The sequence below is a fragment of the Mesoplodon densirostris genome, chromosome 10 (genome assembly GCF_025265405.1).
Source record: "Mesoplodon densirostris isolate mMesDen1 chromosome 10, mMesDen1 primary haplotype, whole genome shotgun sequence".
NCBI classification, from domain to species: Eukaryota; Metazoa; Chordata; class Mammalia; order Artiodactyla; family Ziphiidae; genus Mesoplodon; species Mesoplodon densirostris.
The window spans coordinates 25,138,980-25,156,019 of record NC_082670.1 but is presented as its reverse complement, the minus strand read 5'-3'; the positions used below and the strand labels follow the sequence as shown (position 1 = coordinate 25,156,019).

At 44.1% G+C, this 17,040-nt stretch overlaps 1 protein-coding gene across 2 annotated transcripts; it reads right to left on the bottom strand.

The window, feature by feature from the left end:
• Positions 1–851: 851 nt before the first annotated feature.
• GSTA4 (glutathione S-transferase alpha 4) lies at positions 852–16,034 on the bottom strand. 2 transcript variants are annotated; one of them, XM_060109955.1, is made up of 7 exons: positions 15,946–16,034; positions 14,884–14,988; positions 7,905–7,956; positions 6,287–6,419; positions 5,274–5,415; positions 3,350–3,481; positions 852–1,456 (listed from the first exon to the last, which is right to left on the bottom strand). In XM_060109955.1, the coding sequence occupies exons 2-7, from the start codon at positions 14,971–14,973 to the stop codon at positions 1,334–1,336; spliced, it is 672 nt and encodes a 223-aa protein (XP_059965938.1). In that variant the 5' UTR covers positions 14,974–14,988; positions 15,946–16,034; the 3' UTR covers positions 852–1,333. The 2 variants fall into 2 exon arrangements, with proteins under 2 accessions (XP_059965938.1, XP_059965936.1); XM_060109953.1 differs by lacking the exon at positions 15,946–16,034 and adding an exon at positions 15,213–15,323.
• Positions 16,035–17,040: the final 1,006 nt, after the last annotated feature.

Below are 17,040 nucleotides of genomic sequence, written 5' to 3'. Positions count from 1 at the left end.
CCTCAGCCGGGACCACCAATGCTCCTCGGGCCTGCCCGGTGGTGCACCTGCTGCCCTGCCTTTGCTCCTTCAGTAGTTCTAAATATTAGAGCGACGACACAGTGCTTGCATTGTGAAAATGTGAAGACAGAGAACAATCTTCACGTCTGCGTTGCGTTTTCCTCTAATAAAACCCTGAGGGGCTTGCATTGACTGTGACAGGCGTTAAGGATCACCTCACAACTGTCTGTTTTTCACATCTGGGCAAAAATCCCTCCTGTAGTAAGGAATGAGTGTGTCCACTTTATGAGATGCGGATCAAACACTTGCCTTTTTCCAGTTTTTAAATTCCTAATTATTAGATACTCTCAAAGCGGCAATTCTTTCTTTTCTAAAATTACTTCTGCTGTTGACACATCTATCTTGCCTACTGCATGGTGAATTTTTTCTAAAGCAAAAAATTCTGATCTAGACCTCTGATCTAAGGTTTTGTCTCCTGGCACCATGCTTGGCACATAACAGGCGCTCAATTAATATTCGAGATGTAAGTCAACACATGTTGAAAGTAGTATTAATAAGCCGTACTTTTAGTTCTGAAATGCAAAAAATTAGAAGCCTCCAAATAACTACTTGGATAGTAAGAGGACAAAAGTTAAATATATTTATATTTTCTTATACTTGTGTCAAATATAACTGGAAGGATTATACAAATGATAATGATGTTTGCCTGTAGGGAGCAGAACCAAAGAAAACTGGGGGGACAGGGCTGAAAAGAACACTTTCAACTGTATAGCCTTTTATACTTTTTTGATATTTGAACCATGTGAATGTATTCCAAACGATTTAATTTAAAAATTCTAGCAGCAGGGCAATGAATTGTAAATCCTTTATTTTGGCAAATATCAATGGCATTCGTTACTACCATGGATCAATTATTATTATAGCTCAGAGGAGAGTTACTCACTATCTAGTGAATTCCATTGTTATTAGACACTAAAAACAGGAAGAGACTGGAGGGGTTGAGAATGGGATAAGGAGAGGAGAAAAGAAGCTCAGGGGACAACATGAAGTCCTACCCATCCTCGTTACCAGGAAATGAGTAGACAGAACAGATCTAACTTAAATGCCGGCCCCTCCAAAAAGGTGTTCAGAAGAGGTCCCGTAACAATCACTCACTGGACAAAAAAGGTTGATGTTTCTAGAAGAGATCTCCTTGACATGAAAGACCAACTTAGGAACAATATACACAGCACCATGACAGAGCTGGATCACGGCAGCCTGGCTTCAATTAAGACACAACTGTGGACACAGCGATTTCTGGGGGACAGCGCTCACTCACAGCCGTGCTGCTGTCCTACGGCATGAAGATGTTGTACACGGTTCTCACGTAGATGTCATCCGGGGGAGGCTTCCTCTTGCTGCCAGGTTCAAGGAATTTCTTAATTGTAGGGATATTACTTATTTTCACTGTGAACTCCTGAAAAGGGAAAATGCAAAAGTTCAAGGCTAAAAGCAAAGGTATTCATTTCTAAGAAAATAGGGCGGTGCAAAATGGCCCATCAGTTTGGGGTTAGTAGATGCAAACTATTACGTATAGAATGGATAAACAACAAGTTCCAACTGTACAGCACATGGAACTATATTCAATATCCTGGGATAAACCACAATAGAAAAGAATATAAAAAAGAATGTATATAAATATGTGTATAACTGAGTCACTTTGCTGTACAGCAGAAATTAACACAACACTGTAAATCAACTATGCTTCAATAAAAAAATAAACAAAAAAACCCCCACAAAATGGTCCATCAGAATACGTTCAATAAATATTTGCTATAGAGATCCAAACAGAACTGTCATCCAGCACCTGTTTAGGGTCTGATCTCTTGGTATGATCATTTATAATCTCTGCCAACAGTGGCTGGAATCTAGGCCAGGCTCTAAACAAATCTCACGGTTCATACTGAGATGTGAACTCTTTTCAGAGACAGAAAAATAAAAAAGATACTTAGGATAGGAGTATACTTGCTTAAATGAAAAAAGGAAGGACGAAAAAGACATAGGAAGTACCTCAAATGTACTGATCTCAGAAAAAATGCATTTAAATAAAAATCACTTAAATAAAATTGTTTTAAAAATTCATCAGACAGTACAAGTTACATTTTAAGATTCAGCTGCCTTGACATTTTTACTCCTATTAACAAATAAATCCTCTTTCTGGCTATGTGTGAAAGATGGCCAGTTGCATTTTTTGTAGCCTAGGGCTCAGTTATCAGATACCAGATATTCACGTAAACTGTAATGGAAGAAAAAAAATCTTATTTTTCATTAATAGAGTCAAATCTTACCAATTTTCAGTAATTAAGAAGAAAAATCCATTTGATCTGGTGAAAATTCTGAACTATACGAAGAACTGTATATCCATCATATATAATAATTCTAACAAAATCTTTCAAAATAAAGAGGTCATTTATTTAAAAAGCTACTATTTATTAAATGTCTACTATGTACAAAGCACAGCCTTAATTAAGCAGGCATACAAACATACAGAAACATTCATACATATATCACTAATATTAACAAAAACTCTAATAATTATGTCAATTAATTCTATGTAAATATGACAATCTTCGGCTAAGAATCTAGACAAAGTTGAGATACCCACTAATGAGGCCATCAGGCTGCTGACGTCTTTACCCTGGGTCTCTTATTTCTTCATATGTATTCAATATATTGAAGGCATTGGATGAAACTTGCTTTTTAAGCCCTTTTCTGCTTCTAAATTCTATGATCGATCCTGCAAGAATAACACTGAAACATAAACTGAGTCACACACAGAAGTCTGTCCTTGGAATCTGAGGAAGAAGAATGGTGAGAATTCTCTGGGGTGATGTTTAGGGTGCCTCTTATTAGCTCTCAGAATTCAGGCTCCAAAATTTCCAATTTGAGACCATGTTATTTCTGAGAAAGGGAGCCACACCCTGATGACGAGGCTGTTTTTGAGGGTGACTATCGGGTCCTCCCGTCAGCACATACAGCACAAGCAGATGAGCAGCCTCTGGTTCCTACAACTACGTCTACAGCGGGTCCCTACTGGTAAACTGTGTAAGGAGTTTGTTGCAGGAGTGTAGTCATGCAACAATACCGAGGGACAACTTCTTTCACATGTAAACGATCTTTCAGCTCTAAGGGTCTGGGAACCAGAAAACCAGTTTCAAGTCTGCATCTTCATTTCATTTTACTAACTAGAACCTAAAAGAATTACACACACACACGTGCACACACACACATACACAGCCTACCAAACAACAGATATCGAAGGAAGGCCTAAGAGTTCTGGGCCAATCTTCTCAAACGTTGTTTTATGTACCTGGAGGTGAGGAAAGGCAGACAGGATATTAGGAATTTTCTCTTCTAGAGCCAAAATGGTCTGGAGTAGAATTATGTCTGCAAGGCTCAGCTGATTACCAACAAGAAACCTTTGTCCATGACTCCGTAAAACCTGCAGGGTATAAACATTTTACGTTGGTTATAATACTTGAGATGGAGAAAATGATGAAGCTGTGGGATCAGTGCAGTACCTGAGAAGGGCTGAAACTACAACCTTGTCCTTTTATCCTTTTACGAATAACATCAGCTAAGAAGTTCCCTATATGAGAGGGAGAGAGCGAAAAAGGTGTAGAAATGAAAGCATCCTTAAGTATCTGCTTTACATCAGAATGAGACCCTAAAAAGGGGAAGGAAATATTAATTCTAGATTTAGCATCCAGGGCTTTAAAAGGATACCTCTATTCCATAAATGTATCTACAGAAAAGAATTAGCCCTGATGCATTCAGGGGAAGTGATATAAGACGTAAGCCACTGGTCCTGTCCAAGGAGTCTAATATCATTTGCCAGTTCTGTGTTTCTGTGTGTCAGGACTCACAGTCATAAACTAGACATGACAGTAAAAAAGCAGGCTTCCTTTCACATCTTCTAAGACAGGGAAAATTAAAAGAATGAGAGTTCATCCTGACTCCCATTTTGAGAGTAACACAGGTGCAGAGATTCATAGGAATAGATGGTGATCGGGAAGGGGCAAGGAACAGTGGTAGAACAGGGAAGATGCCCTTTGCGGATGCCCATGAGTGTGAGTGTGTGTTTACGTGTGTGTGGCAAGGACTCTAATATGACTCCAAATCAAACAGAGCTACTGGAGCCGGACAGGGAGAGGACGAAGGGTCCAGAGTTGCAGTCTTGGCTCCTGACTTAGGCATGTCACCCAGTCTCTCTGTGATTCTATTTCATTACGGGTAAAAAGAAGGTGACAATTATTTAGCTCATATGTTCGGTGGAGCCCTGACACAGTCTGGGCCACAGGGACAGAGGAACCGGCAGTGACCCTTCTCCAAGGCACCTGTTCCTCCCTCGTCCCAGCATATTTCTGCATCATCGTATTTCACGTTCACAAACTGCCTGTGGGCAAGAGGCCAAGAAACCGGGCTTCCCTGATGGGGCGCGGTGGTTGAGAGTCCGCCTGCCGATGCAGGGGACACGGGTTTGTGCCCCGGTCCAGGAAGATCCCACGTGCGGCGGAGCGGCTGGGCCCGTGAGCCATGGCCGCTGAGGCTGCGTGTCCGGAGCCTCTGCTCCGCAACGGGAGAGGCCACAGCAGTGAGAGGCCCGCGTACCGCAAAAAAAAAAAAAAAAAAAAAAAAGAGGCCACGAAACCAAGGACAGAAACACTCAGAAAATATCTCTCTTCCTTCTTACATCTAATTCCACATCAATGGCCAGAGGAAGTCTGTCAATTCCAGATTTTCACATTCTCTTGTTTTTTAATTGAAGCATTTAAAATAGTCCCTCTCAGTTGAGGAAAAGAGAGGAGGAGTTTGAAGCTCAGAAAGATACGGTAATGAGACAAGAAATAACAAAAGAGAAAACAAAAAGAGCACAGGGAAGAGAAATAAAACAGCAATGGTTCTTCTCTTTATACCAAACTATCAGGTAGGATGATGAAAGAATGAATGAAGTAGGTGGTTTCTTCTCTTCTGTATCCTGCACAAGGTGGCACCTGGCGAATGTCAGCAATGACAATGCACACATGGGTGAGCCCATATTTTTCCCAGAAAACATGGAAGACTCTGGAAGAGTCTGGGAGGTTCCAAGACATCCTGGCTTTGTGCTGATGGCACGTGTGAGCCCTCAGGAGTCCAGGAGGTTGGTCTATCAGGGCTCAGCTTTACTCTGCCTGAGCAGAAAGGGGCGTTTGTGGTCTGGTGATGCCGTGTTCACAGGCTTCACTGCCACCTACCTTTTCGAACACAGGGAAGTATCTAATTATAGCCTTCTGGGCCATGTTCACCACTTCCTTTTGCTGATCGTCTGGTTTGAGGAAAGGATGCATGATAATTAGTTCCAGAAGATCCAGGGTCCCCTCCACATACATGTCAATCCTTCAAAACACAAACAAGCGTTTTCTCAGTCACCCCTCTCTTTGAACTCATTGGCTTCCACAACTAAGTATCCAGAGTGTTTTTCTCTTAAGGCTCTGGCAACTTAAGCACCAAGAAGCATTCATCTCCACCTGTGCCTTTAGAGCAAAGATGCAAAGTCAATTCTAGCTGTGATTCAGAAAAATCTTTCAGAAACACCTGTCACACATCTCAAAGCACAAGAGCCACGAATGTCCTTTCTCCTGGCCCCTACTCCGCCACCCTTACTCCAGCACCCAGGCTTGGTGCGGGTGGAGCTTCACATTTGTAAAAATAGTGGGTATCATTTATAGGATGCTTGGTGTGTACCAGGCATGGTGCTAAACACTCTATATCCGATATTTCATTGAATCCTATGGCATTATGAGGAATGTGCTGTTATTAGCCCCATCATACTGGAAACTCATCAGGACACTGGAGCGTAACACTCTGCCCTGGGTCATGATCCAGGAGGTACAAGGACCAGGCTCTGAGTTCAAATTATAATCCAGTGCACAGTATCCTGGGCCTTGAATGTCACAGCAGCTTCCTATTCCTAATACTCAGCGATAATACATTTGCAAGAAAGGTAAAAAAAAACTGTATCAAAGCATTTAAACATGTTGAAACCTGCACCACACCCCAGACACAGGCTCTAATATCTGAATTCAATTCCTTTCTCTTGTTTTACTCAGACTCTCTGTACTGATTTTCCAACTGGTCTTGACCTTTCTGGGGGTTTGCTCCCTGTTCCCACTAACAATTCAGGACATGAAGTGGACGGGTGTGCTGTAGAGGACAACTAATCAGTTAAGCATTGGTAAGTGAGAACACGCCAGAGGGGCCACAGTACAGGGTTCTCTCCTTGAGATCTTTGCCGAAGAGATGGTGCTTGTCCGCTATATAGTGGAGGATGCTCCGGGTCTGCACTAGCTTCATCCCATCAATTTCAACCATTGGCACTTGTTGGAACAGCAGGTGGTTACCTGGGAATGGAAGCCCAGAGTTAGAAGTGATCTCTTCCCTGCACCCCCATCAAAACATGCTCTGCTGAATGAAAAGGGACAGTGGGATCACAGCCTTAGGAAACAGTGTAAAGCTCCCCCAACTACATTGAGGGGTGCAGATTTAGCCATAAAGCAAGCCTGAAAACTAGCATTGATCCAAATCTTCCCTTTTGATTTTCACCCCAGGAAAAACACCTAGCTTCAGTGACAAAGGGTAGGGGAGACATAGTGAAGACCTTGTTTTAGAGGTGCGCTGTCCAATACAGTAGTCAGCAAGCGGCGTGTGTATAGTTAAACCTAAATTTAAGTTAATCAATTTTTTGTGTGTGTGGCTGCAATGCACAGCTTACAGGATCTTAGTTCCCTGACCAGGGATTGAACCTGGGCCCACAACGGTGAAAGCCCAGAATCCTAACCACTAGGCCACCAGGGAACTCTAAATTAATCAAACTTTTGAAAAATTTAAAACTCACTTCGTTAGTCGCCCTGGACACATTACAAGTGCTCAAAAGCCACAGGTGGCTGGTGGCTCCTGCGCTGGCCATTGTAGAACAGAACATTCCCATCATTCTAGAATGTTCTATGACTGCACTGCTTTGACAATCTGATCATGAAACCTAAGTCACCAGCTAATACTCACGTACAGGCGTCCACTGCCACAGTCCACCTACCACCAAGTACGCTGTCACTGGTCAAAAAGTAACCCACTACTTTCTTCAAGAAGCCTGTCTCAAACACTTTCCCCACACCAAACGTCAGGGAAAGTTGTAAGTATAGCATACAGCCCAGCCCTGGGGGGGGCTCAAGGCTTGGGGGCACATGCGGGTTGAGGGGAGATGTGTACTCAGCACAGGCCTAGTGACGCCAGGCAGTGTCACTCATGACAGGGGCATCACAGCCCTGCAGAGCTGGTCCCTCTCCGAGGAGCCTTGAGTTGGGCCTCAGGACCCTGCTGATGGCCGGGAGGGAGGATGCTTACAGGGGCCTGGGTGTGGAGGGAGGGTTTGACCAGGAGTTAAAAGGGGGCCTTTCACTGATGTCACACCTGTTTGGTACTTATTTCAGAAAGCAGCCCAGTGTAAATGGTGACTTTTACCTGCGTACTTCAAGCAGGTGCAGATGCCTCAGGTAATTCGGAGGAGGTGGAAAATGAGGAGGGAAGGGATGAGGGAGAGGAAGAAAGAGGGGAAAGGTAGAGGAGGGCGGGGGAGGAGAGAGAGATGGAGAAGGGCGGCCCACTGGGACGGAGGGAGGAACGGCTCCTTCCCTTTCGCCAGCTTTTATAGAACTACTGAATACGAAGAGACTTCCTGGCAATTTCGGCTACTGTTTCCTCTTGCTTGTCTGGTTTTAGGATCCTGGTCTGGATGCTTAGTGTTAGCAGTATCTTTGCCCTTCCACGTAAATATGGGTTCTTAGAAAAGAAAATCAGCATTACCGACAGGAATACATTTTGATACTCACCATCCTGCAACTTCTGCAGCTGTTCTTTTGTTTCTAAAAATTCTTCATCAAACTAAATTCAAAAAGACAGCCCCCCCCCCAAAAGAAGCGAAATGTCATTACAGGTTCAGGACTGAAAATACCAAGTTAAACTGCCTCAAAAGCAGAGAGAAAGAGCATACTCAGTACCCACATCTTGTTTCTAAATGTAACTGGACTCCCAGAAGAAAAAGTTGACTCTGTTATGTCAGAAAGTGAGGACGTACTCAAAGACTAATGGATATGTCAAAAGCAAAGGCATGCAGGACCCTACCCGAGGGATTCTCTAGCCACATCTGGGACAATTTAAATATCGAAAAGAGTGATATCAGTTATGGATTAGAACACAACAAAAAAATCCCTGTGTCCATAAATGATGATTCTAAAAAAAAAAGGGAGAAGAAAAGCTCTCTTACAGAATTAGCACTACTTAATGTAGAATTATTCCTAATTAATGATAAAATTAGAAAATCACCAATTTTCACCCTATAATGTAATAACTGATTCTGATAAGGATCATAATGGATGCTGAAATCATTGGGTCATGGGACACAGAATATTCACACAATCTCAAAGTGTCACCCCACGAGTTCCTTATTATGACAAAGAAAAAACATCTCTGCAGATCTGGAGATCCCACCATCCACCTAACCAAGTGGTCAAACTCAGCTCCCCACTGGGGGACACCCTGAGACATCACGTGCTCCCTGCTGTGACACAGTGAGGACGCTGCACCACTGCCGAAAGAGCTCGCCAACCGATTTACCTTGGATCAAACTGCAAGGTGAAAATGGGGCATATCCAGGATGTGGGACACTCTGTAACATAAATGGCCTGTTTTGTTTTTAAGCTCCTCCAGGATGTGCAAGGTTTGGAAAATGGTCTGGGGGACTTTTTGCCTCTGTTGTTCGCACTCTGTGGTCCTCACCACTTGTCTGGCTCCCGTTTCCTAGCCATCTATCCTCTTCCCGACCATAAGCATGAATTCTGCTCTCAGGGGCAAATCTTTATTTAAAAGGGAATCGACTTTAGCCAGGTAGCCCTCTTCTGATAATTCTTTATGTCATCTGGCCTCCAAGTCACATAAGTGATTCCTTACTTCTGTTGGCAGAAATTCATGCAAGAGAGTCAATTCCTCCTTCACACATTCCTTTTCTGTTAAGTGAAGGGTAGGGAAGAAACGAACAAAATGCAGGCTCTGTTCTATTGATAGATGAAAAGACTAGAGAAATAACCACCAAATATCTGAATCTTGATTAGATCCTGGATGGGGGGAGGGGCAGTTATAACTGCTAAATAGTTAAATAACAGTTTCATAGACTTTTGGGGGACGAGAGGGAACTTCTGAATATGAATTGTATATTAGATGTTGTAAAGTTAGTGTTAACTTTCTTAGTTGTGACAATGATATTGCGGTTATTAGAACAATTCTTTCTTTCTTTCTTAACAGGGAGATACACGCTGACGTCTGTAACTTACTTTCAAGTGACAAAGAATAAAGAAAGCAGAGAGAGAAGAGGGAAGGAAGCAAACGTGGCAAAATGTTAACAACTGGTCAGTTTAGTTAGAAGGTGTCCATTGTACTATTACAACTTTTCTGTAGGTTTTCAAGTTTTCAAACTAAAAGGCTGGGTGGGGCAGGGAAAAACACTGCAAAGTTTCTTTTCTTGTGATAGATAAAACTCGTGCTAATGTGCTGAGGCCCTTCACATGCCCACGGAGTCCCCAGATGGTTCCCCACCAGCATCTCTCCCTGCGCTGCCCCATCATCCCAGGAGGAGCAGAGCTGACAGCATAGACACGGCCTTTCTCTCTTCCGCCTCAACGGGCATCAGGATGTGTAGGCGTGGCTTCTCCTACTCCCAGGGTCCTCCCGTGTGAGGAGGGGGCCTCAATGCCCCTAGAGGCACTCCATCTGTGGCCCAGGAAGTACTAACTTCAGGGCAAGAATGTTCTAGGCATTTGTCCAAATGCCCAGCTGGTCAGGTGTGATGCTGGTGCACCTCTGCACCATGGCTCTCACACTTTTATGACCATGATCATTTATAAAGCACATGGGGAAGTGTGTGTGTGTGTGTGTGTGTCGCTAGGCTCATCCCTCAGAGATTCACATCCAGTAGATGGGAGAGACCAGAAATGTACATTTTTTTTTTTTTTTTTTTGTTTGTTTTTTGTTTTTTTGTGGTATGCGGGCCTCTCACTGCTGTGGCCTCCCCCGTTGCGGAGCACAGGCTCCGGATGCGCAGGCTCAGCGGCCATGGCCCACGGGCCCAGCCGCTCCGCGGCACATGGGATCCTCCCAGACCGGGGCACGAACCCGCATCCCCTGCATCGGCAGGCGGACTCTCAACCACTTGCGCCACCAGGGAGGCCCAGAAATGTACATTTTTAAAAAACGAATCCTTCCAAGCAACATGGATGGACCTAGAGATTAACATACTAAGCAAAGTAAGTCAGACAGAGAAAGACAAATATCATATGATTTCACTTATATGTGGAATCTAAAAAAAAAATGACACCAATGAACTTATTTACAAAACAGAAACGGGGGCCTCCCTGGTGGCGCAAGTGGTTGAGAGTCCGCCTGCCGATGCAGGGGATACGGGTTCGTGCCCCGGTCTGGGAGGATCCCATATGCCGCGGAGCGGCTGGGCCCGTGAGCCATGGCCGCTGAGCCTGCGCGTCCGGAGCCTGCGCGTCCGGAGCCTGTGCTCCGCAACGGGGGAGGCCACAACAGTGAGAGGCCCGCATACCGCAAAAAAAAAAAAAAAAAAAAAAAAAAACAGAAACGGACTCATACACATAGAAAACAAACTTATGGTTACCAGGGGGGAAAGGGGGTGGGGGAGGGATAAATTAGGAGTTTGGGATTAGCAGATACACACTACTATATATAAAATAGATAAACAAAAGGACCTACTGTACAGCACAGGGAGCTATATTCAATATCTTGTTATAAGCTATAATGGAAAATAATGTGCAAGATATATATAACTGGATCACCTTGCTGTACACCCAAAATCAACTATACTTTAATTAAAAAAAAAGTTTTTTTAATTCCTTCCAAATTGTTCCGATTCTGGTTTTTGACTTCTGGGAACACGTAGCAAAATGCATGCTCTCTCTCACTAGAGAAACTCTCTTCAGTCAAACTTTATAAAACTTGGTCTGTAAGAAGAATCTAGCACCGGAACAGGAGATTAGAGGGTAGGAGAGGGAGGAAGGGAAAAAGTCACCAGGCAGAGCATGGAGGAGCTAGCGACTGTCTGGCTGCTGCTCCGGGCTGTAAGGACAGACAGCGTGTGGCTTCCATCCACACAATCAGCCGTCTCTGTGCCCTGATGGGGGGCTGTTTCCGCTGGGATCCTTGGAGAAGTGCCTGCGCTCCCTCTTCACACGCCCCCTTCTTCTAAGTGAACTGCCCAGAAGTCCTGAATGAGGAGTTTGTGGCCTTCACATCTTCTCTTTTACACTGTTCATCCCCCTCTCCACAAGGAGGATCTGACCAGGTTTGGGGTGGGGGTGGTCTTTGGGCACATGAAGCTCCAAGCAGCCAAGAAGCAGCATCCAGCACAGAGCAAGGTCTGAGGGCTCAAACCAAGCATGAGATGGAGGACTCCCTGAATTAGGCCAGGCTGTCTCTCAGCAGGTGCGAGGTACCTAGTTACTGGGATGCGTATACTTTACACATCAGGCTCTAACCGACACCGTGACCCTGGGAATCATGAACTCACCCAGCAGCTGCCAGCCTGGCCCTCCTGTTTCAGATCTGTACGAGCACAAATGTAGCTGAAAATGTCACTGGGCACAGAAAGGAGAGGGACCTCTGGTACCACCTTTTGGGAATTGTTCCTGCAAACCACGTGGTCAGCCCTCGTGAGGGAGGCCAGTCTAGCTCCCTCCACCCTGGTCAGAGGAGTGGGCTTGAGACCCACGCTGGGCTAATTACTGTACCCCACCTGTCTGCCTGGTTGAGGGCAGGTAGATCACATGACCCATGTTCCTTTTTGTTTTTCTTACTTAGGGTTGGGTTTCTATGATTGACCAAGAATGCTGACTCACAGCAGAGTAGGAGGGGCAGAATGAAGCTAGGGAAGAGGAGCTTTGACAAGGGATTCTAGTACATACACATATAAGACACCTTCTCCAAAACCTATTAAATAATTGCAAACTCAGAAGCATACAGGGGTTAGACAGGTGACATAAATAAGCTGACTAGGTTCAAGTCAAAGGATCAAGAATTGTTTCGCTTTCCTCTTAACAAAATTAGAAAATATGTCCTGAGACAATAGGGAATGATGGGGACTGTGCAGACTAGAAAGGTCCATGTCTAGGGACCGTCCCTACTCAGAAGCAGCAATTGCTGCCCTATGGAAATGAGGCCCCAGGATCATCAGATCTTCCAACTTCTCAAGAGAAGACAGAAATCAGAATTTGTATATAAAAAATGATATCGACTAATTTAGAAAACTGTAAAAACACTGTGTGGTGAGTTATAATGAAAGCAAACCAACAATAAGCAAACCAACAATAAGAAACAAAACCCCAAACCCATCCACCCTCATCTGTCACCTCTGGAGGTTGCTAGGGTAATGACTCATTATTCTGAAAATTGATAAAGTGGCAGAATCAAGCATTTATCCTGCTTTTCTTATTTGAACTGTACTTCAAGGTAATTAAGTAGTTCATCAGAGAACAATTACTCTTTATGACAGTATCACAGTTAATAAATTTAGGTGAAATGATAGAAATAGAAAAATCACCATTTTGTAACCTCTAACAATGGTGATGATCAAGCCTGCAAACGACACTTGAAAGGGTGATGGAGGAAACTTCATACTGTGTGGAATGGGCTAAGGTCACAGGAACACACTGATCAAACTCAGCAACGCTGAAAATGAGACAGGCAGACATCATGTACCCCGGATGTCGCACAAGAGAAATATGATCGCAGTATCACCTCTGCCGCAGTCTGGCAGGAAAAAAAAAATAGAGATAGAAAGAAAAAAAGGAGCCTGGAGTTGATCAGACTTCTGGATCCAACTAGTAGTTTACAGGAAATATAGAGAATAGAACATGTTAAAATGAGAGTAAAACCACCAAATCCAGAATGGGGGGCATTCTAAACGCAGTTTCTTCCACAAATGGCACTAGAAACAAATGCAGACACTTAGCACCCAGATCTTGGTTGCTAATACCATTTTCTAATAAAATGGACCAGGGCTCTTTGGAGAAGTATTAGGGCTAGGGCAAGGAAAATACAAGATGAGCCTGGAGCATCTTGGAGTGTCAGAAAGTGAGAAAATGCTGAAGGAAAAAAAAAAAGTAAAAAGGGCTACATGGAAAGGACACAAGAGCCAACCTGAAAGAGCCCCAGTGGCCAAAGCTGGAGCTATTTGAGCAACAAAAGAAAGTATTATTGAATTTTAATCGAAAGGATAAAATAAATATACTTAAATTCATGCTGATATAAATAAATGAAGGAATAAATAAATAAATGGGGGGGGGGGAGACAAATCTTCCTTACATAAGAATTCTAAATGCAGATACCAGGAGGTAGAGCTTAATTCCCATCCTTGGGGAGTGTGGGATGAATTTAATGATTCTCTTCCAAAGAACAGAGGGAAAATTAGTTGATGAACGAAGGAGCCAAGTGACCAGGCTTAACTGCACCAGTGACGACTCATGATGTCCCGTAACCCCTCATATGATGTAATAAGAAGGACACTTCACTCCGTGGTCTTCTTCCCTCAAACCCGGTCTAATCATGAGAAAAACATCAGAGAAGCCCCAAATGTGGAGGGTTCTACAAAAAACCTGACCAATACTTTTCAAGACTGTCAAGGTGGTGAAATAAAGGAAAGACTAAGAAACTGTCACAGATGGAGGAAAGCTAAGGAAACATAATGACTAAATACAATGTTGGATCCCGGAACAGTAAAAGGACATTAGTGGAAAAACCAATCAGATTTGAATAAAATCTGTAGTTTAGTTATGCACCAATGTTAATTTCTTGGTTTTGATGTGGTTAGGTAAGATGTTTTCATTAAGGGAGACAGAGACAAGTTACATGGGAACACCCTGCACCGTCTTTAGAACTTTTCTATTAATCTGAAATTATTTCCAAATGCAAAGTTTATTTTTTTTAAATGCAGAGGAAATGTTACAGATTTTTTTAAATACTGAAAGAAACGTAATCAAATGCAATGTGTAGACCTGATTTAGATCCAGACTGAAACAAGGCCTGTTTGAGACAATCAGATTGTTAGGTGATAATAAGGAACAGCTGTTAATTTTGTCGGGTGCGATAATGGTATTGTGGTTATGTTTTTAAATGCTCATCTTTTAGACAGCAAAACTGAAGTACTCACAGATGAAACGTAAAATATTCCCAACAAAGCAAGCAGAGGGGAGGAGATAGATGAAACAAGATTAGCATAAAGCTGATGGTTGTTGAAGCTGAGTGACAGGTACATGGAACTCATGGCAATGTCCTATCTTTGCTCGTACTCGAAAATTTCCATAAACAAGAAGCTACAAGAACAGAACAAAAACAAGGCCAAAACCATTGTGGGCCAAAGCATACAGGAAGGAATGCAGACAAGATAGGAAGGCTGCCAGTCTGAAGCCACTGAAATAAATATGAAATTCACCTAGAGATTCTATATTCAAAGTTCTGGCTGTTAACTGGCAAATTGCAGGTTCGTTCCTTTTCTCCTCATTAATAAATATTTACTGGTGGTAGATCAGAAGACAATGATTAAAGCTGAAAGTTAAATACAATTTCATCAACTACATTCCATTTATAAAAAGAAAAAGTCTCGAGGGGAAGGACTCTTCTGACTCAGTGAAGCAGGTCTGTAATATTAGTGGGAGAGGACAGGGCTCCGCCATTGACGTTTCCCTCAAGTCTCAACGTTGTAGGACAAATCTGTGTAGAAACAGCATATAGGTAGAGTACCTCGACTCCAGCAGCAGCCAAAACCCATCGCACGGATTCCATCCGGCCTCGTCCATTTGGATAGTGGAGTTTGGGCTTCGTAGCCATCATGGCCTTTCAGGTTTTCTGAAAAACAAACGCAGCAGCTCCTCGCAAAAGAACCCAGAGCTCAGGCGCTAAATGAATATTCAGGATTTTGGCACAGAAAACTGTTTGGGGGGGTTTGTGGTGGTTGGTAGGGAAGGGATTTTGTTTTCGTTTTTTTAACTGCGTTTTCCCTCACTCAGTAAAAACAGACCACCATTTTAAAACTTAAAAAACAAACAAAACAAAACACTTGGCTTTCATACCGTTTCATATCGTTACGATTTATTACTCTGGATCTTGGGAAGCTGGGGCCATTTGCTGTAAAGACATCTATCTGTACTAGCAGCACGGGACTTCACAGAATCAGAACATCATATACTTTGACCTTGAAAATCTGAGATTTCCCAAATTCGGCCTTTACAGTCCAGACGCCAAGGGCCGCGGAGGAGACGTACACACCCATGGAACCTCTGCAAATATTCACTTTCACACGCATCAGATTTGAGCCTCACAGCAACAGGGAGGTGGGGAGGCCGAGGATTACTACTGTCCGCAAGGCTTGCGTCGGTGGGCAGGCCCGCGGTGGCGGCCCCGGATCCTGCACGGCCCCGCCCCGCCCGGACACGGGCCCCCAGCCCCGGGTGCGCCCAGGCCACCGATCGGCGTCCGAGATAGGCTCCCGGCGCTCCGCGTGGCCGCTCAGCCCGCGCGGCCCGCCCCGGGGACAATCCGACCCTGCCTTCCACCCAGGGTTGCCGACTCCACAGAGCGGGTTAATCATGATACGCACACCGAGCAGCCAAACAAGACCCCCACCCCAGCCCAGGGGCCCCCGTCTGCCCCGATGGGGGCGGGGGCGCAAAGGACCGGGGCAGGAAGACAGGAATAGGATGAATGCGGGGGTGGTTCCGGGATGGAGGGAGACTGAGAAGCTCGGAGCCAGGAGAAACAAGACGAGGGGAAAGGGCAGGTGGGGGCGGCAGAAGGGAGACAGACCTGGGTCCGCTCGGAGTGACCAGAACCGCACAAAGCGCCCAGCAAGCGGTCTGCAGCCTGGGGACCCGTGGGCGGCCCGAATCGCTCTCGGTGGGCGAGGCTCCGGAGGATTTCACCAACAGACACGGCACTATTTAGCATGCCCCTCCCACCTGCACGGCATGCTGGGTAATATGAAAACAACCCCAAATTGAGCCCGTTTTAGCACCAATTTTAGCAATTTTAGGGATTAAGTGATCATTTAAGTGATAGTTGGGTTAAGACTTTAAAGTGACTTTTAGAGATCCGACTAGAAAACAAGTCAACCTATGCATAAAGTTAAAAATCTCTTCAGGTTTATATACTACCTATTCTTCAGTGTAACTTCGGATGTGAGGGCGATCTGGCTGCGACATCTGTCACCCCATTGATCGCCAGGGTTGATTCGGCTGATCTGGCTGGCTAGGCGGGTGTCCCCTTCCTCCCTCACCGCTCCATGTGCGTCCCTCCCGAAGCTGCGCGCTCGGTCGAAGAGGACGACCTTCCCCGCTAGAGGAGGACCGTTCTTCGGTCAAGGGTATACGAGTAGCTGCGCTCCCCTGCTAGAACCTCCAAACAAGCTCTCAAGGTCCATTTGTAGGAGAACGTAGGGTAGTCAAGCTTCCAAGACTCCAGACACATCCAAATGAGGCGCTGCATGTGGCAGTCTGCCTTTCTTTTGACAATGTCCCTTAAAAAATAAAAAAAAAAAAAAGGATCAAGTAATTTCATAAATATGTAGCACAACTCATTATTAAATGTGTGATTACATAATATATATTATATACACATATATTTTCTATATATTTCTATATATTTCTATAATATATAATATATATTATATATATTTCTATATTATATATAATATATATATTTTATATATTATATATATTTATATATATTTATATATACTATACTTTTTTCTCCTCTCCTTCTTTCTTCCTTGATCCAGTGAATCGTCTTGAGCTTCTCCTTCGTTTTGTACATGTTCGACAAAACTGCTTTAAGCCACAGGTTAAACATAGCACCTTCTTGGATGGAAGGAAGTGGGGGCCTTGGGATAGAGGTATCAATGGG

Excerpts from the sequence above, each read along its gene's own strand:
- GSTA4 (XM_060109955.1), bottom strand. The coding sequence starts at position 14,973 with ATGATGGCTACGAAGCCCAAACTCCACTATCCAAATGGACGAGGCCGG. Across the intron at positions 7,957-14,883 it reads TGGCTGCTGCTGGAGTCGAG|TTTGATGAAGAATTTTTAGA; the intron begins GTACTCTACCTA and ends TTTTGAATTTAG. Across the intron at positions 6,420-7,904 it reads GCTGCAGAAGTTGCAGGATG|GTAACCACCTGCTGTTCCAA; the intron begins GTGAGTATCAAA and ends TTCCATTCCCAG.